At 43.3% G+C, this 26,995-nt stretch overlaps 1 protein-coding gene across 1 annotated transcript in view; it reads left to right on the forward strand.

Annotated features, from left to right (window-relative positions):
- Cyth3 (cytohesin 3) overlaps positions 1-26,995 on the forward strand; it is a 96,750-nt gene that overhangs the window by 61,033 nt on the left and 8,722 nt on the right. Inside the window, exons 2-6 of the mRNA XM_048367439.1 lie at positions 17,019-17,101; positions 18,757-18,821; positions 19,918-19,984; positions 24,184-24,302; positions 25,945-26,025. Of these exons, the coding sequence (XP_048223396.1) occupies positions 17,019-17,101; positions 18,757-18,821; positions 19,918-19,984; positions 24,184-24,302; positions 25,945-26,025 (415 nt within the window). The remainder of the gene's footprint in view (positions 1-17,018; positions 17,102-18,756; positions 18,822-19,917; positions 19,985-24,183; positions 24,303-25,944; positions 26,026-26,995) is intronic.

A 26,995-nucleotide genomic window follows, 5' to 3' on the forward strand; every position in this document is an offset into this window, starting at 1 on the left:
TTTTCTGCCCTGGCTGGCTTTGATCTGCAGTCCTCAGATCTCAGTCTCCTAAGTAGCTAGGATTGCAAGTGTGAGCCACCAGTGCCCAGCTTTTTTATTTTTAAAAATTATATTTTTATTATCTTTAGTTATACAAAGGAATTAAAATTCAATGAATTAGTTTATAAATAAAATGCATCTCGGGATGGGGGGAATGAGGGAAGAGGTACCAAGTTTGGTAAGAAATATACTCACTGCCTTACGTATGAAACTGTAACCTCTCTGTACATCACTTTTGACAATAAAGAAATGGAAAAAAATGCATCTCGGTTGATGTCACCCCTTTTATCATTCTCCCCATTCCTCCAACACAACACCTTCCCTCAGTTTTCTTACTTTCACGGGCTGTGTTGAATACTAAGACTACATTCTCCTTGCTTCCTCTCTTCATCTCTCCCCCTCCCCTTGACTAACTCCTCTCACCTTTCAAGTGACAGTTTCCAGGTATTCATTTTGTTGGGTCTGTGAGGTAGGGTTGTTTTTTTTGTTGTTGTTGTTGTTGTTTTAAGAATTATACTGTAACATCATTTGCTGCTTGGTACTTTTCTTGGATTCAAGTTTGAATTAAGTGTATGCAGACACATCTCACTAGCTTAGTTTATACATCCACATACATCTGACTCATTTCACATGCTCAAATAGCCTCTTGTACCTGCTTATGTTTTCTTGTCCAGACAGACACTTCTGAGTGACTTTGGGGAGAGTCCTGAGACGATGTTGTAAGGACCTCCTATGGAAAACTAGCAGGAATTGGTGATTCCAAAGAAACCCTTTTTATTTTAATTATATTAATTATTCAGAGGGATATTTCATTGTCACATTTCCACTTTTACAATATATTCCAATGACACTTTCCCCCTCTTATTACCCTTCCTCATCTTCCTTCTTAAAGCAGTTTAAACAGATTTACTTGAGTTTTCATGGTTCCAAACAATCTATATTGGCTGTATTCATCCTCTTTCAAAGCATATTTCAAAATGAATGAAACCTTTTCTATAGGGCTCCCAGAGAGCTGTCTAGTCCTTGGTTCTCCTGTTTTGTCTTTCTGGACAGAAGCAGAAAGCCCTTTACCACTGCATGCAGTGAGACATTACCACAGCCGTTTTTCTGTTGCTTGCTGGTGATTCATTACATCACCAACCAGGAAGAACAACAATTGTGGGTTGGCATTGTTGTGGCAAGGGGATGTTTATGTTTAATTCCAAAAGGCTATTAATTTGAGGAGGATTGCAACACTATATTTTTCTTTACATCAACACTACATAAAGATAAAGCAGTTATTTTAAAACTTAACAAAAACTACCTTTATTCCTGGTTTATTGCTAATTTTATCTCTCATCTTTGTAACATGCTAAACTCCTGAACTGCTCTATGCATAGTTAGATGTGAATCCCTCTGGTAGAAAGAGTTTAGTAGAATAAACGCAGTGTGTTCCCAGGGGTCATCTTACAGAAGAGATAGTGATATTTGTCTTTACATTTTTCTCATGTTTCTGGTGTCTGTGTGCACACGTGTGTATCCTTGGGCACCAGTCCTGGGCACTGTCCCTGAGCTTTTTTGCTCAAAGTTGGCACTCTACCACTTGAGCCACAGCTCCACTTCCAGCTTTTGGTTGTTAATTGGAGATAAGAATCTCATGGACATCTGCTTGAGCTGGCTTCAAACTATGATCCTCAGCTCTCAGCTTCTTGAGTAGCTAGGGTTACAGGCGTGAGCCACGAGTGCTTATAATTCTTTCATATTTTTTATCTCTTCCATCAAAAGCAAGTTTAGATGAAGAAGAAATGTTGTTCTACAAAGTAAGCATTCCTATAGCTCTGTGTCATTGGTTAGCATCAGTTCTGCTAGTGTGTGGCTTTTGTCTTTTTAAAAGAAATGACTCCTTTACTCTGCCACAGATTGAAAGGGATCAGTTAGGAAAATGCAGCATTGGAGCTTGAACTTGGCCTAGTGCTTGCTAGGCAGGTACTTTACCACTGAGCCATGATTCTGTCACTTCACTTTTTTGCAATGGTTATTTCGAGGTAGGGTCTTGCTTTTTCCCTGGGCCTGCTTGTAGACTTTAATACTTCTACTGTGTAGCTGGAAAGACAAACCCCTATACCCCCATCCAGCTTCTTTTGTTGAGATTAAGTTGTATGATCTCCTTTGGGCTGACTTCAAATCACGGTTCTCCTAATCTTAAGATGTAGACTTTTTTAACAGTACTGAGATTTGGGCCTCATGCTTGCTAAGCAGATACTCTTAACACTTGAGCCATGTTCCAAGCCCTTTTTTTACTTTTGTTATTTTTAAGATATAACTAGTCTATGCATAGTTTCATGCTTTTGGATAGGCTAGTCTTAGACTGAGATTCTCTTTCCTACAGCCTCCCATGTAAATACACAGGTGCACACCACCAAGCAGACTTATTGATTGAGATGGCCTCAAATTTTTATCTTCCCAATCTCTGCCTCCTGAGTAACTGGGCAAATAGGTGGACTATAATGCCCAGCTGGACATTTTCTATAAGTGGAATCATACAATTTACAGACTTTCATGCTTATTATATTTTACTTAGCTGCTTTCAGGCTCCTTTATGATGTAGCATGTATCACAACTGAATAGCATTTGGCGCGGGGGGGGGGGGGGGGTAGTCCTGGGGCTTGGACTCAGGGCCTGGGCACTGTCCCTGAGCTTCTTTTGCTCAAGGCTAACACTCTACCACTTGAGCCACAGCACCACTTCTGGCTTATTCTATGTATGTGGTGTTGAGGAATCGAACCCTCAACCTCATGCATGCAAGGCTAGCACTTTACCGCTAAGCCATATTTCCAGCCCCCCGAATAGTATCTTATTGTATATGTAGATCATATTTATTTAGCTATTAATGGATATTTTTGTTTTGCTTTTTAACTTTTGGCTATTGTGAATAGTGCTAGTTTGAAAGTTCATGTATAGGTTTTTATATGGAGATGTTTTCTCTCCTGTGTATACATCCAGGATTAGAATTGCTGGTTATATGCAAAAACTCTTAATTTTAACAGTCTAAAGAACTCCCAAGCCCTTTCCCAACATGGTTGTACTTCATTTATTTTATTTTATTTTATTTTATTTTTGTCAGTTATGTGGCTCAAACCTGGATTCTGTCCCTGAGCTCTTTTGCGCAAGGTTAGTGCTCTACCATTTTGAGCCACAGCACCACTTTCAGCGTTTGGGTGGTTAATTGGAGATAAGACTCATTTACTTTCTTGCCCAGGCTGGTTTTGAGCCATGATCCTCAGATCTCAGCCTTCTGAGTAGCTAGGATTATAGGCTTGAGCCATGCGTGCCTAGCTTCATTTAATTTTTAAAAATTAACTTATATTTTTATTTGGTTTAAATATTTTTCTGATATAATGTATATGTGTAAATAAATACACACACACACACACACATATTTCTTTTTCTTTTTGCTGGTCTAAGAGTTTGAACTCAAGGCCTAGGTGCTGTCCCTGAACTTCTTTTGCTCAAGGCTAGCATTCTACCACTTGAGCCACAGCATCATTTCCACTTTTTCCTTGAGTAGTTTATTGAAGATAAGAGTCTCGTGGACTTTCATGCCCCAGCTGGTGTAGAACCGTGATCGTCAGATCTCAGCCTACTGAGTTGCTAGGATTACAAGCATGAGCCACCCATTTGGATTTTAAAGGTGAGTGCTTAGTATGTGGCTTCTTTTTGCTCAAGGCTAGCACTTTACCTCTTGAGCCACAACACTACTTCCGGCTTTTTCTGTGTATGTGGTGCTGAGGAATCGAACCCAGGGCTTCATGCATGCTAGGCAAGCCCTCTACTGCTAAGCCACATTCCCAGCCCTTTCTCATCTTCTAATTTACATTATGATGTCTTTTTTGACCAAGAGCTGTTCTGGAATTGGGTTTCCTTTTTAGTAATTTGCATACTGTGAGGTATAGGGTGAAGTTTCAATGTACAAATACAATGCATACTGATCCAATCAAGTAGTTAGCATTTCCATCTTTTTGTTTCTTTATATTTGGAGCCTTTGAGCTCCTCTCTTCTAGTTGTTCATTCATACATACATACACACAGACATTCCTAGGCAGCATCGAATTATATAACCCAGGCTGGTCTTGAACTCTTCTACTGTCTCAACCTTCTGAGGAGTAGTATTACAGGCAAGTGCCACCACTTCTGACTTAGCTCTACTTAAAATACATAATAGGTTATGTGAATTATGTTTAATTATGTGCTGTAAAATACCACTTCTTTTTCTCACCTACCTGTTTTTGTAGTGTTATCCGCCACCCTCCTATTCCCCTCCTCCACTTAGCCTCTAGTAATTACTATTCTCTTTTCCACTTTGAGATCAACATTTTTAGCTTTCACATATGAGAGAGAACATGTGATATTTGTCTGTGTTTGTGATATCTCACTTAACATAAAGTCCTCTTTAAAAGTGTTTTTTAATTTCCAGATAGGTTTTCTTTTTCTTTTTATTGCCAGTCTTGGGGCTTGGACTCGGGGACTGAGCACTGACCCTGGCTTCTTTTTGCTTAAGGCTAGCACTCTACCTCTTGAACCACAGTGCCACTTCTGTCTTTTTCTGTGTATATAGTGCTGAGGAATCGAACCCAGGGCTTCATGCATGAAAGGCAAGCACTTCACCGCTAAGCCACATTCCCAGCTCCTCTTGATAGGTTTTCTAGTCACCATTTTGTTACCAATTTCTAAGTTTATTGTTCTGTGGATAGCCAATGTGGTATTTATGATACCAGTTCTTTTAGTAACAGTTCTAAGAAACCAGCTGGGCATTAGTGGCTCATACCTGAGTACATGGAGACTGAGACCTCCTGAGTACATGGATTCTCCAGGAGATTCCATCTCTAAATTAACCAGCAAAACACCAGGCTGGAGGTGTAAGGGATAGGGTTCTGGCCCAGCAAGCAAGCAAGCAAGCAAGCTGAGTGAGCATGAGGTCTTGAATTCAAGCCCTGGTACTAAGTCAAGGGAGGTGGGGAGTTCTATGAAAGATAAAACACTCTTAAGTATTTTGAACCAGAAGGAATGATGGAATGATAGATACAGAGAGTTAGGAAGTGGCCTTTGCTGCCACAAACTCTACTCTCAATTCCTAAGAATCTAAAGAATGAACCCTGGAAGAATGCTGGTCTGGAAGATCCAGACCCTGAACTGCTTATTAGTTGGCCAGCTGGGCCGAGCCTGTCTAAAGGGTAGGGTGGGAGCTCTGCTTTGCTTCTCTGTCTCTGGTCTGTGCACTGCTTCTGGTTGGTGGAGTCTAATTCATCCTTAGAAGCTTATCTAGGAATGTAATTTTACCTGCCTTTTTTTTTTCCTTCCTAGCTTTATTAAGGTATAATTGATTTTTTTTTGTTAAAGTGTACAGGTTAGGCATGGTGACTCATGCCTATAATCCTAGGTAGCCAGGAGGTTGAGATCTGAGGATCATGGTTCAAAGTAATCCTAGGCAGAAGAAGTCAGTGAAACTCTTTATCTCCAATTAGCCACAAGAAAGCCAGAAGTAGAGCTGTGAGAGCCTTGAGTGAAAAAGTTCAGAAATAGATCTCAGACCCTGGGTTTAAGCCCAGGACTGGTACACAAAAAATGTACAGTATAATATTTTAATTTATGTATACTTTATGAAATGATTGCATACCATTGAGCATATCCATCACTCCACATATGTATCTTAGGGTGTGGGCAGGTGTGGGAGAACACTTTGTTAGCAGTATTCAAGTATGCAGCAACTTAATAACTATTGTCATCATGTTGTATATACACCTGTTGAACCATTCCTCCTCACTGAAATTCTTTACCTATTTCTGTTACATAGATTCTTTGATATTTATTAAGATGCTTTGTTTTGTGATATATGGTAATCAAATCCAGGGCCTCACTCATGCTAGGCAAGTATCACTGGTCACTCTTTGCTTTACATATTTTGGGACAACTTATTAGGTACATATAAGATCAGGTTTATTAACAGTAATTGAACAATGCAGCATTATCTAATGACCTTTTCTCTTTAGTCTTTTTATATCTTTTCCTAAAATTTATTTTGCTTGTATTAATATAACAGTATCAGCTATCTTTTGGTAAGATTTTGCCTGGTATATTGATTTCTATACTTACATTTTCAAATAGTTAAGTATTATGTTTTTAAATGTGCCTCTTGTTACTAACCTTTTAGTTTTACTGTTAATTGTTTATAAGTTCAGGTTTTAAAACTTGCCCTTTTCTTCTTTTATGTCTAATGTGCATATATCAGTTATATTATTACTGCACAGAAGACTACAAGAAGTAATTCATGTAAACAATAATGGTGTATTCTCTCATATCTGTGAGTTGGCTGGTCGTCCATGTGTGCTGGAGATGGTTTCTATGTGTGTCCCTGTCTGCCTGTGGATTTTGATGAAGTGGCTATGCAGCTGGAGTCTGCAGCTCTCTCAGGGTTGTTTATTTTCCTCAATAGATTTTTCTCCTCATGGCTGTGGCCCTGTTTCTTCAGAGCGTGGTTGTCTCAGTGTTGCAAGACACTGGTGGCCCAAGACCTTGTGACCTAGGCCCTGTGTATTGTTATATCTGCCACCCTAATTTGGCCAGAGAAAGTCCCTAAGCTAGGTCAAAGCTCAGTACCTTCCAGGGGGGAAAAAGTCCTTTAACTGGTCCAGTCCAGAATCAGGAGTAGGAGTTAAACTCCCTTCTTAGTAGTAAAAATGCAAAATATCATCGACTTGTTTTTGTTTTTGTTGTTTTTTTTTTGCCAGTCCTGGGCCTTGGACTCAGGGCCTGAGCACTGTCCCTGGCTTCTTCCCGCTCAAGGCTAGCACTCTGCCACTTGAGCCACAGTGCCGCTTCTGGCCGTTTTCTGTATATGTGGTGCTGGGGAATCGAACCTAGGGCCTCGTGTATCCGAGGCAGGCACTCTTGCCGCTAGGCTATATCCCCAGCGCCCATCGACTTGTTTTTTGACTACAGTAAAAACGAATATTTCTTCTTTCCCTACTTGAATATTTTGTATTTATATCATTTTTTTTCTGTTTTTGTTGGTACTAGGGATTGAACTCAGGGCTTCATGTTTGATAGGCAAGCACTTTAGCAATTGGGTCATATACTGAGTCTTTTTGCTTTTTGTTTTTCAAATTGGGTTTGTGTTGACTGTCTAGGCTAGCCTTGTATCATTATTCTCCTATCTCTGGCTCTGGAGTTTCTGGGATTATTGACATGTACCACTTTGCCCAGCTTGTTTTTTTTCTGTTTTCTAATTTATTTTTGCAGTGCTGGGGGAGGAACCTAGGGCCTCACGCATGCAGGGTGAGCTCTCTACCACCATTCTACATTCTCAGCCCACTTGCTTTTCTGGGAAATGATTTTTTTCCTCATTCCAATTTTTGGCCTTGAAATTTAGGTGTTTTAAATTCCATTCCTTTTCAGTGTAGACTAGAAAATTTAGTATGAATTCTTAACTGACCAAGTCTAAAGCTAACCAGTCATTTATAATCTCCTCAGAACTCTTAAAAACTTGGGGTGTGGGGAGGCTTGGAGGGAGAGAAAGTAGAAGAAGGATGAGGGAGAGGGTAACAACGTTGGACAAGAAATGTACTCATTATCTTACCTATGTAACTGTAACCCCTCTCTATATATCACCTTGACAATAAAATTAATTTTTTAAAAAAGAACTTTAGAACAAAGTATTTCTCTTTTCATTTACATGCTGTTATCATCAACTACTTTGTATTCTATGAGCTGTTCTCTACCCAGTCAGTCTTACTGTAGTTTCGCTTAGGGAAGTCTGTGTTTACCATTCCTTCCCTCCCATATCTCTCACCTCCCGAATCTTTTTTTATTGATGTTCGTTCTTTCCGGATTTCCTTTAATAGTCGTGACAGATTCTTCCGTTTTTGTCTGTCTAAAATCATCACTTCACCTAATCCAAAGAAGACTGGGTGAGACAATAAAGGTAAGCAGTAGAGAGTGAGGGGAAGTGATGAGGAGGTCCCAAAGCTGATTGGTCAGTATTAGGACTAACTGCAGACAGGGTGACTTATCTCTCCTGGCACGGAGGCTTCCTGTTCCTACCAGCCCTGCAGGGGGCAGTTCAGACCATGCATCCCCCAGCAGCCAGTGGGTATCCTCAGCTCTCTACCACCTGCTCTTTCCCTGATGCCAGCATGTGCCTTGCCTGGTGACCCACTTGGATGTGAGTGTTTGAACTTGAGGTTATCAGCTCCCTGATATCATGTGGCTGGTTTGTAGTGAGTAGACCTAGAAGCCTAGGTCCTGTGGCCCATAGCTGTCCTTTTTTCTATGTCATCATATTACCCTGGCAGTCCCTTGGAAGTCATGCTCACTAATGGTTGAAATCACTTATTTTTGGAGTGTCACAAAAATGCTATTATTTCTCTGTGCACAGAGTTCCCATTTAGTGATTAACCACAGTGGTTTAATTCCCAGGTCCATGTCTGCCACTGTCCCTCGCACCTCCTGGGATTGGCCTGTCCCTGAATTAACTGGAAATCTAAAAAATACCAAATTGTATCAGAAATGTTATGGTTGATTAGTTAATATTAATCACAATGAAAGCAAATTTAAGGATAGGAAACATCACTTGAAGTTAGGAGTAGTAGCTGGAAGTAATTGGATTTGGTTGTAAGTTAAATCATCAAATTTCTATTCAGTGGGTAATTTCTTAAACTATCATACTTGACTAGGGTGACTGAAGCACAGTGAAGCTATCTAGCCATAGTTCATACCTGTGGAATCTTGCCTTTCTCCAGGGAAAGTTATAAGAACTATGTATGCATGTAAAAGATTTAGGGCTGTCATTACATATATTTATAGCACTAAACCATAAGTGTCCAGTTCCTTGGTAGATGGAATCCACTAGATTTTTAATACAGTCTTACAGTTAGAAAGTTGTTCATCAATACACAATGGAATTCTATGCTTCTATCAGAAAGAATGATATTGCCCCATTTGTAAGGAAATGGAAAGACTTGGAAAAAATCATAATAAGTGAAGTGAGACAGACCCAAAGAAACTTAGACTCTATGGTTTCCCTCATTGGTAATATTTAGTATATGTTTAGGATAGTCCTATCAAATTATCACAATAGCTTGATAGCTATGTATAATGATCATATAAGGTGAAGCCAAGCGAAATGAACTCCAATTTATGGAAACAAGTGGTTTATTATTGTTGTTATTATTTCTAACTCACTAAGTGAAATTACGTCTTTTTTCCTTTGTTTATCTTCCCTATGGTTTAGCCCCTGTTGTCACAGTATTTGATTTTGGTACCCTGGTATTGTATATGTTTATCTGAATCAGGAAAGGGAAGGGGAACATCAGATTGGTGAGACAAATGGATAAAAGATGAGCCAAGGCAACAGCAATACTTACAAGACAATATGTAATAAACCAACTGTACAACTGAGGGGGCAGGAATTGGGGAGGGTGGAGAAAAATGAGGGAGGAGGTAACAAGTTTGACAAGAATGTGCTCACTACCTTATGTATGTAACTGTAACCCCTCTGTACATCACCTGGACAATAAAAATTTTTATGAGAAAGTACTTCATCAACTTATTTTTAATATCTAGATCTATATGGATATAGTTATATTTAATTTCATGAGCCATCAGCACTTTCCATGTTGTGTTCATCTCTGGTCACCTCTGCTTGGCTTTCATTTATCTTTTCCCTGCCAGACATAATGGGAAGCCTGCAGGTCTGCAGCAGGCCAGTACAGTAGTCAGAGCATCATTTGTTAGGCCACATTTCACACTGTATTTTGGTAGTTAGTGTGCATTTGCTACACAGACTATCCTCCACCTACAGGGATAAGCAAGTTGACATGCTGTTAGATGCATAAATGTCATCTTGTATTTGGTTTCATTGTACTCAATGTCTCTATCCCAGATACCAGCATAATAGTTTTACCTCCTTGTCTTCTATACGTCACTAGGTATGTCTTAAAGCAACTCTTTAACAAACCACATTCTGCAAGATAGACCCATGTCTGTGGCTTGCACAACCTCAACAGTAAATCTTGAAAAGAGTTATATCATGAGGAGAAATATATGCTCACACAGCCACCAGTTCAAGTACTTTTCATTCCTTTGTCTTACTACAGATTTTCATTTGGTGTTCTCCTACTGCCCCTCTGAGGACGTTTTGTCATTTCACATAGTGCAATTCTGTTCATGCATTATTTCAAGGTTTTATATACAAATATAGCTTTGTTTCACACACACATGTGTGTAAGGGAGAGAGAGAGTGTGTGTGTATGTGTGTGTGTGTGTGTTCTGGAGCTTGAATTCAGGGCCTGGGTGCTGTCCCTGAGCTGTTTTGTGCAAGGCTAGTGCTCTACTACTTGAGTCACAGCTTTACTTCAGGATTTTTGGTGGTTTTGGAGATAAGATACATAGACTTTCTTGCCCAGAGGCTGGTTTTGAACCTCTATCCTCAGCCCTCAGCCCTCTGAGTAAGATTATAGACATGAATCACTGCTGTCCAACTGTTTCACCATTTTTGAAAGACATTTTGTCCATTTCCCCCCATTATTTCAGGCAAGAAGATAAATCCAGTGTCAGATCCTACATCTTGGCTGGCAGCAGAACCCCACTTTTAAGAACTTTAATTGAATGTGAACCAACCCTGGCATAAAATACAGTCTTCACCTGAGCCACAGTGATTCTGCATATCTTCTCGATTCTTGGGGGCAGGACCTGAGAAGGGCAAGGACTCAGGCTTAGCTAATGAAATTGCTGCTGAGTCTTGCTCTGAACTGATGGGCAGCACTGGTCTACCCCACTGAAGAACTTTCTGCCCCCTTCCCTTGTTTGCTCCTTGTGAAAATGTTTATGCTTCCCCTACAGAAAAGACTGAAACCATTCTTACTGTGGTGTGACTAACATAAACTCATCCTTCTTTAGTATTTATTGTATCATTAAAATAACCCAGTCTATCCAGCCTCCCTCATAACTTCTCAGAAGACTCAAGTTCCCAAGCCATGTTAGAAGGGTCTGAATTCCATAGGAAAGCTCATAATAGAGACATCAAGCAACTTTGGGGATTTCACTGGATAATCAGTTAATTTTTTTCTTCTTAAAGCAACTATTGAAGTAGCAAGAAAACTTTTCATCACATGTCACTTCCTCACCTGTGTGTATATCTGTATATTATATTTTCCATTTATTTAGCTTTTTTTTTTTGACTGGTTGTGGGGCTTAAACTCGGGGTCTGGATGCTGTCCCTTAGCCTTTTGGCTCAAGGCTAGTGCTCTATCACGTTGAGCCACAGCGCCACTTCCAGTTTTCTGGTGGTTCGTTACAGCTAGGAGTCTTACATCAGGTTTTATTTTTATTATTATTGTTATCAGTATGATGTACAGAGGGGTTACAGTTACATGCTTAAGGTAGTGAATACGTATACATTTCTTGTCATACCTGTTATCCCCTTCGTCATTTTTCTCCCTCCTCCCCCCCAGCTCCTCACTCCACCCCCTTGATTTCTTAATAATTTTTTTTTTTTTTTTGGCCAGTCCTGGGCCTTGGACTCAGGGCCTGAGCACTGTCCCTGGCTTCTTCCCGCTCAAGGCTAGCACTCTGCCACTTGAGCCACAGCGCCGCTTCTGGCCGTTTTCTGTATATGTGGTGCTGGGGAATCGAACCTAGGGCCTCATGTATCCGAGGCAGGCACTCTTGCCACTAGGCTATATCCCCAGCCCCTCTTAATAATTTTTTTAAAAGCCAAAATTTAAAGTAACATAAACATCTTATCCTTAATGTCCATTGTCACTCTATAGTCTACAATGCTTATGTCCTCTATGATTAGTAACTGTAAAACAGTTCCTTCCAGCTCAGGTGATATATACATATACATCCTTTTTTTTTTTCCTTCGTGTAATCTGTTCCTTCTTTTTCTTTAATTTCCCCCCTCCCTGCTGCCCTTGAGTTTCTTAGTTTGTTCTCCTCAGTGTTTGTTGCAGTTGTTGGGCCCTTTCTACTGTATCCCCCCACCCCATTTTCCATTCATTCTGTGTCCTCCTTCCAACTTCTTTCAGATGTGTACCTGTGTACATATTGTGTGAGAAAAGGGTATAGGGTCCTTTAGTTTCTCTGAGATTGATTATGAAGTCTTTTGCTTCTTTATCTTTGGTGTTCTTTACAGCCTGGATATTAAATTATGTACATATGAATTTATTACATCAGGTTTTTAAAAACTGAAAATGGCCAGGCACCAGTGGCTCAGGTCTATAATCTTAACTACTCAGAAGGCTGAGATCTTAGTATCACAATTTGAAGCCAGCCTAGGCAGGAAATCCCATAAGGCTCTTATTCCCCGCAAAAAGCACTAAGTGGAGCTGTGACTCAAGTGGTACAGCACTAGCATTGAGCCCTAGCACCAGCAAACAAAAGCAAAAACAAGAAAATGCTAAATTTCTTGAGTGAAAAAACTCTACCATGACAATTTGGTTTCTTGTTGATTCCTTACAGAGTTCAAGTGACAAAATGTAGGCTATTTCAGTAAGTAATCCAAGCCATTGTTCTCAATGCAGGGACAGGTCTGGATAGTTAAGGATACCTTTTCTGAACACTGTTCACTGCTTATATTATCCCATTTTTAGTTTGGCACTGTGTGTGAAATTGCCCCACTATTAGCAGATTTTTGACTGCAGAGTTATTTTGGATGCAGAGAGTTGCTGATAGAACTTCACCAAGCAGCTGGTGTAACATCGCACTGTTGGTATTCACTGCACATTCTTTGTGTTTAGAGAAATAACAGGACAATAAGACACTGAAATGACAGAAGCTGTGCAGGCATTAACCTAGAAATACTTAGTATCACATCTTTCTGTCCTTTTATTAAGTCTTCAGCCTTTTCTTTCTCTCTCTATTTTTTTTTTCTTCTAGTACCAGGGTTTGAACTCAGGTCCTTTCTTACTTGCTTAGGCAGTTAATCACTCTTAACACTGTGCTATAACTTCACCTCTTTTTTATTTTTGTGCTCTAGTTATTTTTGTGATAGGGTCTTGCTTCTTCTCTCATGATGGAGTCTGTGTTCTTTTCTGTCTGGGTTGGCCTGGAACTACTTTACTCCTGATCACAGCCTCTCACATAGCTGGAATGACAAATGTACATGACTTTATCAGATATTGGTTGAGAAGGGTCTCATGAACTTTCATTTCATTCTTTGGCCTGGGCCAGCCTTACACCATAATCCTCTCAATCTCATTCTCCCCTATAGCTAGGATTATAGGCATAAACTGCTGATATCCAGTTTCACATTTAGTCATGTGCTTGAGTTATTCCATTATTTCCTACTAATGCTTTTGCTAAGTACTCTGAAAAATAATGCTAGAAGTCACTACTGGCCATTTAATACAGAAATTGTTTTTATTATGCAATTGTCACAGTCTTAGAATATGAAATAACCATATAGCCATCAGATAGATTGAACAATTTTTATTTTATGCCATTTTTTGCTCAGATTACACCCAAGATGCTATAGTATGAATATGTAGAAATAAGGATATTTTCTCATAATCACAACTCTGTTATCTCACCTTTACAAAGTTTCTCCTTCTGTAGACTAGGGGCATGGCACAACTGGTAGAGTGCCTGCCCAGCAATCACAAGGCTCCGAGTTCAAACCCCAGGGTAGTAAGCTAGCTTTATTCATGAACTTAATTATATGCAGTTTTTGACAAAGCACAGTGTCCTGAAAACATAATAAATAAAATTAAAACCCCAAATTTCTCTTTCTTTTTCACATGCAGATTCTGGTTGTAATGGCAGGTAATGAATGTCCAGCACTTTATTAATAATTTAACTCCTCCATGCCTTAACTCACTAAGAGAAGATAGGCATTGCTGGAAGAAATTGGGGAAGTCCGTGAAAGTTTCTGGCTGAAGGTCACTGGGATGTTGAGAGCTAAGTCTGTGTGGGTGTAGTCACCCCCTAGGTCTTCACTCTGTTTCCAGCAGCCCTGCTCACCCTTTATGTAGGATGAGAAAGACAGTAGGTAGACTTTCTCAAAAGAACCACAAGTATCTATAGATAGCTAAAATAAAACTCTGAAAGACTCTTATTTTCATATATCTATGCTGAAGAACTCAGAAGAATGTTTCTCCCTTTGGGAGGCTGCTTTTAGGAGTTCAAATTATGTTACTAGCAGACTTGAATCTTCAGGTACATTTACTATGTAGCAACAGGTTGTGTTTATTTCACCTGCTACTTTAGAAAAGCTGTTCTCAGCTGGGCCTAGTAAAGCATGCCCTTAGGGACTGAGGTAGACTTCAAGTTCAAAGACAGCCTGGGATACACAGCAAGACCCTGTCTCAAAAACAAAAACAGAGCAGGTGTGGCTCAAGTGGCAGAGTGCCTGCCTTGCAAGAGGCCCTAGGTTTATAAAACTCCAATACTATGAAACAAGAAATGCTTTTTTCCTTTGGTAGAATAGGTGTAGTCTTTCTGGGAGGAACAATTTATTTTTTGTTTGTTGTTGTTGTCATGGGGCTTGGACTAGGGCTGAGCACTGTCCCTGGCTTCTTTTTGCTCAAGGCTAGTAGTACTATACTACTTGAGCTGCAGCACCACTTCTGGCTTTTTCTATTTATGTGGTGCTGAGGAATAGAACCCAGGGCTCCATGCATGCTAGGCAAGCACTCTACTGCTAAGCCACATTCCCAGCCCTGGAATAGTTTCGAAGGATCAAAGGTTGTGTGCTTGCTTCCTATTTGAGATATCTGGGCATTTGATGTTGATGGATTTCTCCATCTTGATATTCTCTGCTCCTTTGGTTTGGGAGGTATCATTTTCTCCTAGTTCTCACCTGAGCTCTTGATCTGTGTGTCTTCCCCTTGAATGCTAAGTGGCCAAGGCCTATCAGGATGGGCCTTGAGGGTCCTTCTGAGGAAAAGCTTAAGAGAGCCCAGGAGAGCAAGAGTGCAGCCTCAGCTGTTGGAAGCCTCTGGCAGCAAAGAAAATAGCTTTAGGAGGAAGGTGGGATGGAAAGACCAGGCCCTCATGACCAGACCTAACCAAAGCATGCTGTCTAACTTCATGGATTTCTCTCCAAGTTTATCCTACTTGTAGTTTGTTGAGCATCTTGGATGTGTGTATGCATGGCTTTCATTAGATTTGGGACTTTTCAGGTAGTATTTCTTTCTTTCTTTTTTTTTTTTTTTTTGCCTTTCCTGGGGCTTGAACTCAGGGCCTGAGCACTGTTCCTGGCTTCTTTTTGCTCAAGACTAGCACTCTGCCAACCTGAGCCACAGCGCCACTTGTGACCTTTTCTATATATGTGGTGCTGAGGAATCGAACCCAGGGCTTCTTGCCTCTAGGCCATATTCCCAGCCCCAGATAGTATTTCTTTAAGCTTTCTTTCCCCAGGGAAAATGATTAACTGTTTCAGCTTCACTCTCCTCTGTTACAAAGTGGGGATGGCAATGGCTATTCTCATAGTTATTTGGGGAGGCTTAGTTGAGATATGACCTGTTAAAATATGTATCCCAATAAATGATAGCTCCTGCCTCATTAGTTGTTTAGGATAGAAAATTGCTAACTTGGAATTTCATGTGGTATAAGAATAGGAAATTAGAAATTTGGAATAATGTATGCTTCCTGTCCTGGTCCTATGCTCTTCCTTCCCTCTTTGGGGGTCAGTGATCTTCTCAATTCTGTATTTAGTGTTCTAATCCCTTCCTTCCTTTCTCACTCTCTTGCTTGCTTGCGCTCTCTCTCTCTTTCTCTCGCTCTCGCTCTCTCTCTCCCTTCCTTTTTTTTTTTTTTGTCAGTTGTGGGGCTTGAACTCAGGGCTTGAGCGCTGTCCCTGAGCTTTTTTGCTCAAGAATAGTACTCTCCCACTTTGAGCCACCACACCACTTCCCATTTTCTGGTGGCTAATTGGAGATAAAAGTCTTCATGGACTTTTCCTACCTGGGCTGGCCTCGAACCATGATCTTCAGATCTCAGCTTCCTAAGTAGCTAGGATTATAGGCATGAGCCACCAGTGCCTGACCTAATTATTTTCTTTATGACATATTTATATACCCAAACAATATGTTGTTTATTTTTTTTTGAAGTTTATATAGAAAATATTTATTTCTACATTAATTTTCATTTGTGGTATAGCTTTATTTTCCTTGCTGTTTTGGTTATCATTACATAAGTGCACAGCACCACTGTACATTTACCAGTACTGTGGATGGCTCTTTAGGATTTTCTTTGAAAAATATACTACTTTGAGATTATTATATGTATCTTCTGGTACATGACTAGAGAATTTTCCCAGATATACTTGGGAGTAAACTTGCCTGGTCTTGGCCTGTACACCTTCTATAGCAGCTGACAGTGCCTAATAGTTTCCCAAAGTGGCCATTCTAATCTGTACTCCCAACAGACATTTTTTCTTATATCTTCCAGCCCCATTTGGTGATCTTGACATACTTTATGTTTAAGGGTGTGCTGTAGGAGAGCGTGGTTCTGGAAGGCTTGTCAGATGGCTGGGGAGGAGGTCCAGCACTGCCCTGCCTTCCCACAGCATTTCTGGGTCCCGGGGTCTAGCTACTTTGGGCAGGAAAGGCTGAGAAGCAATTGGGAGCTTGGATCCCTGAGCAGTTTCCCTGCAGGGTTGGGACACCCACCTCCCTACTTCCTGGTGTCAGAATCTGTAGACTTGCAGCTGCTTGGTCAGATGATGCTGAGAATAGCCTCTCCCCCCCACCCCAACTCCATATAATCAGGGCAGTTCAGCATTTGCCTTACCCCTGCTGCAGTTTGGTGGGGCGCCTATGCCTTCAGTTGGGTTTTATGTCCTTTGCCTCTCTGTTTTCTCTGTAGAGACGCAAATGGTCTGTGCAGTGGGAAGGAGAGAGTGGTCCAGAGCTTTGCCAACACCCTTGAAGCTGGTCCCCGTCTTCCTTCAGTAGGGTGTTCTTCAATGCAGTTGTTGAGCTGTTTGATATTTTTTCTTTTAGTGCCAGAAGACCTCTCATTAGAAGAGAGAGAAGAACTTTTGGACATTCGTCGAAGAAAAAAGGAACTTATTGATGACATTGAGGTAAAAAACAAACACTCAATTGGGGAAAAAAAAACAACAACCCACTCAATTGGGGCTTTGAGGTGAAACTGTGAACAAAGTTGTTTGAGGAAAATGTAAAACATGGGTGTTAAGCATATGTGTGTAAGAACCACACACAGAAAAAGACTTGTCTCACCAGTAAAACAGATCATCCGCCCCGGGCCATGCATACTCTGGAACCAAAGGCAGGATGGTAAATTTGAGTCTATAGCAACCAATGCTGGCTCCAGATTTAGCACTGGAGGGTTTCCACAGCCACACTAGCCTGCTACCCTCTGCTTTACACTGTAGTGTAAGACCCTGTTCCTGTTCAGTATTGTGAGTGCCAAGGCTTGCCCATTGTAAGTTTCCTGTGTTGTCTTTGGCACACAGGTACCCTTCAAATGGACAGACAGGCTGCATGCCGGGTGCCAGCTAGGTAGTAGAAACAGGACATATTAAACAAAGGTGGACAAAACAGATAATCCTTATCCTTCTCTTATCCTTTGTGTACTTTCTTCTGAGGGTGTTGCACAGGAGAGGCAAATAAATAAAGCCACAGTTCAGAGCTGGGGTGTCTGTGATTGTTATGAAAGCTGTACCAAAGGCCCCACCACCACCTGTCCTCTGGGGCTTCCTTGAGAAAGTCCATCATGTGGGTCTTCTTTGAGAAGCTTTCTGTCATTGCCAAAACAAACCTCACAGGCCAAGCTTGTCCCAAACAATAACTCCTTTCTAGGAATTTGCTTTTTTGAGTCTAAATTTGGCTCTGGATAAAAAAGTCTGTGTTTGAAAGGTAATTTGTGGGCATTTTTATTCTAAGGCTACCACATTCGTGGAACTGTCCTATATCCCAGGGTAAGTCCTGTGGCAGAAGAATAAAAAGGCATAGTACGCGGACATTGGCACCATAGTGTTAAATTCCTATAGAATCTAATCTAGCTTTGACTTCCTTAGTCTGAGGCTCAGGGGACTAAGAAGCTACCAATGGGGAGTCAGCCACTAGGGGCCACACCAGTTCTACCCCTCATTTCTCAGGTCTGTGTTGGACGACTCAGGGGCCCTGTCTGTATGGGGCTTCATTCCCTTACAACTTGGCAGGAGTCACCCCAAGATTGCTGATTAGCAAACCAGATGCCCACCTAAGTGCACCTGAGCATCAGCTCCCCTGGTCTTCCAAGAACATGCATGGCCTCAAAAAGGCAGGCAATCCCTACAAGGCAGTATAGAATGGCTGTGATTAAGTGAACTCAGACCCTGCTGCTTTCCTTTTACTGCTTTTATCTTTCACACCTCTGATATTCTCATATCCCTTCTCTATCTTGAGACAGGCTCTTATTGTCTAGCCCAGGCTGGCCTTGAACTAACAGTCCTGCTTCTACTCTTGAGTGCTTGCAGGGATGGGCTGCCACATGTGGCTTCTGTGCTCCTTCCTGATTTTTCACACAAGTACTCTGGAGTTTGCCTCCTGGGCTGTAGTGCCTAATCACACATTGTTTTGTTTTCTGTAAGCTGTGTGAATACAGGTGTGAGGTCTCTGGCACTGTGATGCTCAGAGGAGCCCTGGGGAAGCGTGTGCCTGGAAGGCCAAACATCTCGGAGTTTAGGAGGAGTTAGACATCCCATGACACTGAAATGCCTTCTTTTTTTGACAGAGGCTGAAATATGAAATTGCAGAAGTGATGACAGAGATCGACAACCTAACTTCCGTGGAGGAGAGGTAAACAGTTATGGCTACACCTTCAACTCATTAATGTCCTGGCTCCCCAGATCCTCCTGTAGCTGAGCTCTCGCTGGCTGGGGACTGCAGCTGGAGAGAGCTGGGCCAGGCAGAGTGGTCTTTGGGCTGCTCCTCATTTCTGTTTCTGTGGTTACTTTCTGTCCTCAACTTTCTCGTAAGTCCTTTGTGTACCTTTGTAGTTTGAGGAATGAGCACAGGCACTTGAATTACCATCCTTTCTGTATTATAAGGAATTGTGCTTTTTCTATTAGAATGTCCACTGTTAGCCAGGTGTGGTAGTCCATGCCTGTAATCTCATCACCCAGGAGGCAGAAGCAGGAGGATTGTGTGTTCCACACTAGCCCTGCCTACCTATCAAGACCCCGTCTCAAGATTTAAAAAAAAAAAAAAATCAGGCTGGGAATATGAACTAGTGGCAAGAGTGCTTGCCTCATATATGTGAAGCCATAGGTTCCATTCCCCAGCACCACACGTATAGAAAAAGGCCAGAAGAAAAAAAAAAAAAAAAGGCCAGAAGTGACACTGTGGCTTAAGTTGGCAGAGTGCTAACCTTGAGCAAAAAGAAGCCAAGGACAGTGCTCCGGCTCTGAGTTCAAGCCCCAGGACTGGCAAAAAAAAAAAAAATCACTGTTTTCCACCAATAGCAGGGTTTTTTTTGTTGTTGTTGTTGGGTTTTTGTTTTGTTTTTGCTTTTGGTGCCAGTCCTGGAGCTTGAACTCAGTGCCTTGGCACTGTCCCTGAGGTTTTTTTTTTTTTGCTCAAGGCTAGTCCTTGAGCCACTTGAGCCACAGCTCTACTTCCAGACTTTTCTGAGTAGTTTATTGAAGAGTCTTCATGGACTTTTCTGCTTGGGCTGGCTTCCAAGCATGATCCTCAGATCTCAGCCTACTGAGTAGTTAGAATTACAAGTGTGAGCCACCAGCCCCTCGGCCCAATGGCCTTTTGAGAAGAATGTCCCAATAGGGCATTTGAGAAAGTAAAGCAGATGTGACATTGCTTCCCTATGGAGGGCAAGTAGAGACTCTCTTGTGCTCTGTGAACATACCCACTAATGGTTTTTCATTATTTTACACAGCAAAACCACTCAGAGGAATAAGCAAATAGCCATGGGAAGAAAGAAATTCAACATGGACCCCAAAAAGGTAAGAGAATCCCCCGGCATGCAAGTGATTGATTTTAGTAGTGGACAAAGGTAGTTGGTCGTAAGGTGGTCCTATCCCTAGAATAATGGTGCTGGGACTCCATTGTATCAGAAATGGGGTGCTCATAATCAGGGTAGAGAAGAAGCCTCCCGGGAGCTGACCCCTGGACCCAAAAGCCTGTCTTGCAGTGTGTGTTCCTGGGGACAGACATGGCCCCGGGGAGTCCTGGGCTTGGTGTGCAGCTACAGAGTCATCCTGTGGCATCTGCTCACCTCTTCAAGGAAGTCAGCATTTGCTTGGGCTGTGGTGATCTGCCTGACAAACTTCCTCTAAAAGCATCATTTTATACTAATCACTGGTTCTAGTTAAAGACTTATGTTGCTCAGTAAAAGTAGAAGGCACAGTTAATCTGCATGTGGCCCTTTGCTGAGAAAAAGTTGTCAAAATTATTTGGTTTTGAAGAGTTGGTTATGGCAATTGTCTTAGCTTGGGCCACCATAATGAAATGTCATAGATGGTGGGACTGGGAATGTGGCTTAGGGGTAGAGTGCTTGCCTAGCATTCATGAAGCCTTGGGTTCAATTCCTCAATATCATATAAACAGAAAAGGCCAGAAGTGGCACTTGTGGCTCAAGTGGTAGAGTGCTAGCCTTGAGCAAAAAGAAGCTCGGGGCAGTGCATAACAAACAAAAATTAGTCATAGATGGGATGGGGGTGGAAGGCTTAGCCAGCATGTTCCCCCTTGGTACTGGAGGCTATAAGTCTGGGATTGGGGTGCCAGCATGGACAGGGGCTGAGGAGACGCTGCCCTGTGTGAACAGCTAGTCTAACTCTAGTCATCCGCAGAGCCCCTTCCTCCTCTACTGTCATGTTGTGGGGACACAGATGTGGCATCTATCAACATACCAGATGCCATCTCACATGCTTCAGATGGAATTCAAGACACTCCCCTGGCCAGGCCACACAGGCACAGGCCACAAGGCATGAGGTTGTGGGCAGATACCTCTTTCAAGTAGAGGGGCAGCATGTCCAGGTGCATCAGGTTCTAGAAGTAGCACTTGGGTTTATAAATAAGAGGAAAGGTCTGATTTGCTTGAGGAACCTGCCTCTCCCTTTTATTCTCAATGTCCTAGAAATGCTTTAAAAAATAAATACGTAAAGCTGTGGACTAGAATTTTGGACCAGAAATTGAGTCTGTATAGGAAAGAAGATAGACGGATCTGTTGGGGAGGAAGGATGCCCAAGACAAAGACAGGAAAGAGCTGCTGGCACATGTGAGAGCCACCTTGGGTCAGCAAGCTTGACCAGGCAGCACCAAGGTGAAGTGCCTGCTTGCTTCTGAAGGTTGGCTATGGGCACAGACTGCACCACCCCCCCCCCCCACATACATACCTCCACCCCAGTTGCTCCAAGTGCTGCTCTGCCAAGTTGCAGAAAGTAGCTCCAGGAGGAGAAGCAACATCAGGGGCCACCAAGCCTTTAAGGGAAGCAACTCGTGAAGAGCAGAGCTGAAGTGGGAGGGGGCTCTGCTAGTAGGGTGCTTTTAGCACTATAATTATCATAAGTATTGTCAGAAACTCAATAGGATGTTTCTCGTCCATGACACACCAACAGGGACTTGTGAAAAGAGCCCTGGAATTAAAGGACCTGAGTTCACAAAAATCTGGGCCGTGGGCTGTGCACAGGACAGGTGAAGAGTGGATTTGGATAAAGAGTCAAGATTTTGTCCATGATCTCACACACAGCCACACAGCATGAAGATGGGTCCATATCCCTAAATCTGTCTAGTAGAAGTCCAAATAGAATGGAAATATTTTAAGGACATGTTAGACTATTTTAGAACTAGGCTAAGATAAAATCCTCAGGTTCACAGATCCACCAATTGCCATCTAGAATAAGTTGCTGCATTGAGTAAAATATAAAACATGGGCATAAGATGAGAGCCATTGAATTTTCCAAGAAGGAAAGACAGACTAATAACAAATGAGCTTAGCCTGGTGCCAGTGCCTCTAGCCTCTTCTCATAGCTACTCAGAAGGCTGAGATCAGGGGATTTCAGTTCAAAGCCAACCCAGCCAGGAAAGTCCATGAGACTCTTACCTCCAGTTAACCATCAAAAAGCCAGAAGTGGAGGTGTGGTTCAAGTGGTAGAGAGCTAGCTTTGAGCCCAAAAGCTCAGGGACAGCACCCAGGCCCTAGGTTCAAGCCCCAGGACAGGCATAAAACAAAACACAAAGCTTTCTGGGGCCACTGACTTCAGGGTACCTATTCTGCTACCATAAATTAGACTTGCATTTTTTGGGGGGCGGGGGGGGGTAGTATAAAGAAAGGCCTGTGCTCTTTTTTTTTTTTTTTTTTTTTTTTGCCAGTCCTGGGCCTTGGACTCAGGACCTGAGCACTGTCCCTGGCTTCTCTTTGCTCAAGGATAGCACTCTGCCACTTGAGCCACAGCGCCACTTCTGGCCATTTTCTATATATGTGGTGCTGGGGAATCGAACCCAAGGCTACATGTATATGAGTCAAGCACTCTTGCCACTAGGCTATATTCCCAGCCCAAGGCCTGTGCTCTTGAGGCAGTCTTTCTCCCACTTGAGCCATGTCCCCAGCCCCTTTTACGTTAGTTTTCAAATACTGCAGCCCTCTCATCTATGCTTCTGGTGTGGCTGAAGTGACAGACATGTACCACCACAGCCAACTTACTATTGAAGTAGGGGTCTCCTCAAACTGTGATCTTCCACATCTTAGCCTCCCGAGTAGCTAGGATCCCAGGTATGAGCCAGTAGACCTGGCAGGTTTGCTTTTTTAGAATCTTCAGTGGAATTAAAATGCTCCCATCTGTGTTTTCTCATGAGAGTCTTCCTCCATTGAGTGTTCATTCCCTCTCATTGTACAGCTCTCCTGCTATACTTCCACCAGAGTGTGTTAGTCTGTTCTCTTAGTGGCTGCCGGTTGCTCTTTCCAGTTTTTAGAAATGCTAAATGAGGCTGTTATGGACATTTATGTATTTTTTTAAATTTCCAGATGGCCTGTGGGTACATGCAGAAGCCTGGGCCCAGGGCTGGGAGTTTTGCCTAGGAACGTCTCGGTTTTTAGAAAAGCCTCATGGCGTGCCCATCTCAAGGCATTCCACTCGCAGATTTGAGGTTCTGGATTCTAGGTTTGGAGTTTTCCAATGTTAGTGTAAAACAACTGGCGTGTGCATTTGTGTGCGCACACACACACATAAAGATGAATGTAATTACTATTCCTCTTTCTGGTCACTACCGTTGCTTTCTAGTTCTCTTTCTTTGTGTGAACTTATTTAAAAGAAAAAACCTTTTTGTAACGACTATTTGCAGTTTAAAGAAAATCAATAAACCCCGTTTTTTGTTTTTTGTTTTTTTTTCAAGAAAAGCCTCATGGCAAACAGACAGCAGAGTCCCCATCTCTTCCCCAGCGTGCTGACAGTGGAGCTGGGCTTGTGTGCCTGTCCCACTGCTGCTCCTGAGGCAGAGGGCAGCTCTGGACCTGTCACCTGTGCTCTGTGGCTCCTAAAGGCCCTGAGTTTGGACTAATGTAAACTCAGCGGCTGCGTGCCGTGTTTCAGTCTCAGATGAGAAAATCCAGCATGACAACAGCAAAAACTAAGTTTATCTTCTCACACAGCCAGCCCTGTGTGGCAGGAAGAAGATACCTTTTGCCCTTTCCCCATGTGAGAGCTGCTGTGGCTCTAGTCCTCATGCCTGGTTCAAAACAGGGAGGAGGAGGAAGGGTGGTGAAGGTGTCACCTACAAGCTAACGTTCATGTCTGGCCAGATCTGTGCCATGGGTCATCTTGAGTCCAGGATGACTAGGAAAGAAGTTTTCCTGCAGAGGCTGGCAGGGGCAAAGGGGATGAGGTCAGGAGGGTCTGTCACATACAATGAAGCTCCCCTGATACAAAACGGACCATATTCCACGCACAACACACCTGCCCTTCTAGTCTCAAACAGCTACTTCCAGTGTCTCAGTCAGACACCCAGGGTTTTGTCTTTTAGCCTGTTGGGTTGCCAGGAGGTACTTTTCTCTGGAGTACTGTGTACAAGTACTTTGCTTGGTGGATACAGTGTACTGTGGTGGTGTGAAATCATGGGTTGCTGGCCAGAGGGTCATACCAAATGTCTGTGGAAATGCTTTGTGTGGCACCTAACCACACTTTGCATGGCTCCTGTTGCTCCTCAGGGAATTCAGTTCCTGGTAGAGAACGACCTGCTACAGAGCTCCCCAGAAGACGTTGCCCAGTTCCTCTACAAAGGCGAAGGCCTAAACAAGACTGTCATTGGGGACTACCTGGGCGAGAGGTAAGCTGGACAGGGGAGCAGCTCCACTGGGCCCTTTCTCTGAGAGGTTCTCCCAGAACCTGCTGTGGGCCTTTAGTGCACACTGCTTCCCCTAAGCAGTTCTGAAGAGGCCCAGGATGCTGTATGATGGAGGGTGCTAGGGGGAGAAAAACATAGTCCAATGTTTAATCTGAGTGGTTTCTATTTCTCTGTTTTTGGTGCTAATGTTAAGGTTTGAACTCAAGGCCTTGTGTTTTTGCTTGGCTTTCTTGTTCTCTGCTGGAGTTCTATCACTTGAGCTATACCTCCAGTCTGGTTTTTGTTTTTGGTATGGGTCCTGAGGCTTGAACTCAAGGCCTGAGGACTGTCCCTGAGCTTTTCTGCTGAAGGCATATACTTGACACTTGAGCTACAGCTCCAACTTCCAGCCTTTTGGTGGTTAATTGGAGATAAGAGTATGTTGGGCTCTCCTGCTCAAGCTGGCTTCAAACAACTATCCTCAGCTCTCAGCCTCCTGAGCAGCTAGGATTACAGGTGTGAGCCACTGGTGGCCAGCCAGTGTTTTTTTTGTGTGTGTTTTTTTGTGTCCTAGGCTTGGACTCAGGGCCTGAGCACTGTCCCTGGCTTCTTTTTGCTCAAAGCTAGCACTCTATCACTTGAGCCACAGTGCCACTTCTGGCCTTTTTGTATATATGTGGTGCTGAGGAATCGAACCCAGGGCTTCATGTATATGAGGCAAGCACTCTTGCCACTAGGCCATATTCCCAGCCCCAGTGTGGTATTTTTGTTGGTTACTTTGAGATAGTCTTATGGGCTTTTCTGCCTAGACTGGCTTTGAACCCCAAGCTTCTGAGTTGTTAGGACTGAAGGCATGAGCCCTTGGTACTCAGCTAGCTACAGTCTTAAAAGAGAAAAAAGTTTAAGAACTCACACTTCCTGGTTATAAAGTAGACTGAAGTGATGCTGATCAGCACAGTGTGGTACAAAATAAAGCTGGGTTCAATCCCCAGTACCACCAATAAAAGAAACCCTTTCTGTGAGATGGGACCAGTCCCTGGGCCATGGGTCACTTGGAAAGAGGTGGTAGGCTACACAACTTGACAGCAGTGGTTGTCATTGGGTGGTTTATGACGATCCTCTTCCTGACTCCTATCTATTGGGAAATAGGCCCCCAGCATCCTGTAACTTCTCCTTGGTATTAAGCCTGAAAACATTGGGCATGGTGGTGCACACCTGTAATGCCAGCACCTAGGAGGCCAAGGCAGGAGGGTCTAGACAAGCCTGAGATATAGTCTCTTTCAAAAAAAGAAACACCCTGGGCTGGGGATATAGCCTAGTGGCAAGAGTGCCTGCCTCGGATACACGAGGCCCTAGGTTCAATTCCCCAGCACCACATATACAGAAAACGGCCAGAAGCGGCGCTGTGGCTCAAGTGGCAGAGTGCTAGCCTTGAGCGGGAAGAAGCCAGGGACAGTGCTCAGGCCCTGAGTCCAAGGCCCAGGACTGGCCAAAAAAAAAAAAAAAAGAAAAGAAACACCCTGAAAATTGTATAGTGAAGGAAATGACTACAGAATCAAAACTGCAAAGGCCTGCTCTAGATGTGTAAGCCTCACAGTGACAGAGAAAAGCATTTGTCCTGAAACTAACTTCTGCTCTCTCCTAGGGATGAATTCAATATCAAAGTTCTTCAGGCTTTTGTCGAGCTCCATGAGTTTGCTGATCTCAACCTTGTCCAGGCCTTGAGGTGAGCTCTTGGCACACCCTGCCCATAGAGCCTTGCTCCAGCCCCATCAGGAGCCTGGGAACTGCATCTCTGCTGCTTGCCTGCAGCACCATCACCCTGCACCCTTCCTGTTTTACCTGTTATTTCCTTGCTGTTCTTCACTTGGGGTGCTGCTCAGCCATTCACCCCATCTGCTCTAAGCCCTGCCTGGCTGACTTGCCACCAAGTGCACAGGGTGCCTGGGTGTGCCGGGTGGGGACCTCCTGCTGGCCAAGCCCGCCCTCCTTGTCACCTTCCTCGTTGCTGCCAAACCTGGGCGTGCTTCAGCTTCTGGTCCTGCAGTCTTGAGAGGACTTCATTTTGGCATCCTGGCCTAGTCAGTGGCTCAGGGTCTTGACCTTCCTTCCAGCATGGGACAAGGCAGCAGGGACAGGCCACTGGTGGTGGCCAGGTCTAGTGATTGTCAGACCTGTTCCTTGCCTCCAGGCTGGTGCCTTAGGGGCCATGGTGGGTGTGGTGCTCAGCTGTTCAGGGCTGCAAAGCAGTTTAGCAGCCCTGGTCCCTGTTGCTGCATTCTGTTCCTGAGGGCTGTACACCAAGAGAAAGGCGCCCGCCTGGGTGTCCTTGAGAGGGCATGGATGGCTCCGCGGCATTCTTTTGGCTTCTTTGGCCAGACTGTGGAGCCAAGCATTAGGAGCTGAAAAGCTCCTAATAAATCCCACAGATTGAAGTCTGGCCCCAGCCCCAGTCCCACACTCGGGAGGGCAGGGAGCTGCCACCGTGGCCTTGTTCCTGTGGACCCTTGGGCTCTGCCTGGCCCTGGCCATCTGATGTCCTTCTGCCCCCTCTGCCCTGGAACCTGTCCTGAGCATAGACCCGAGGAGCTCAGGCAGCAGTGCTCCCATGCTCCACAAAGCTCTCACAGTGGGCAGAGAGAGAAAAAAAGAATGTTTCTAAAAGTCTGAGATTTATGGGTTGTCAGAAGATGCTG

Source organism: Perognathus longimembris, chromosome 1, assembly GCF_023159225.1.
Source record: "Perognathus longimembris pacificus isolate PPM17 chromosome 1, ASM2315922v1, whole genome shotgun sequence".
Classification (NCBI taxonomy): domain Eukaryota; kingdom Metazoa; phylum Chordata; class Mammalia; order Rodentia; family Heteromyidae; genus Perognathus; species Perognathus longimembris.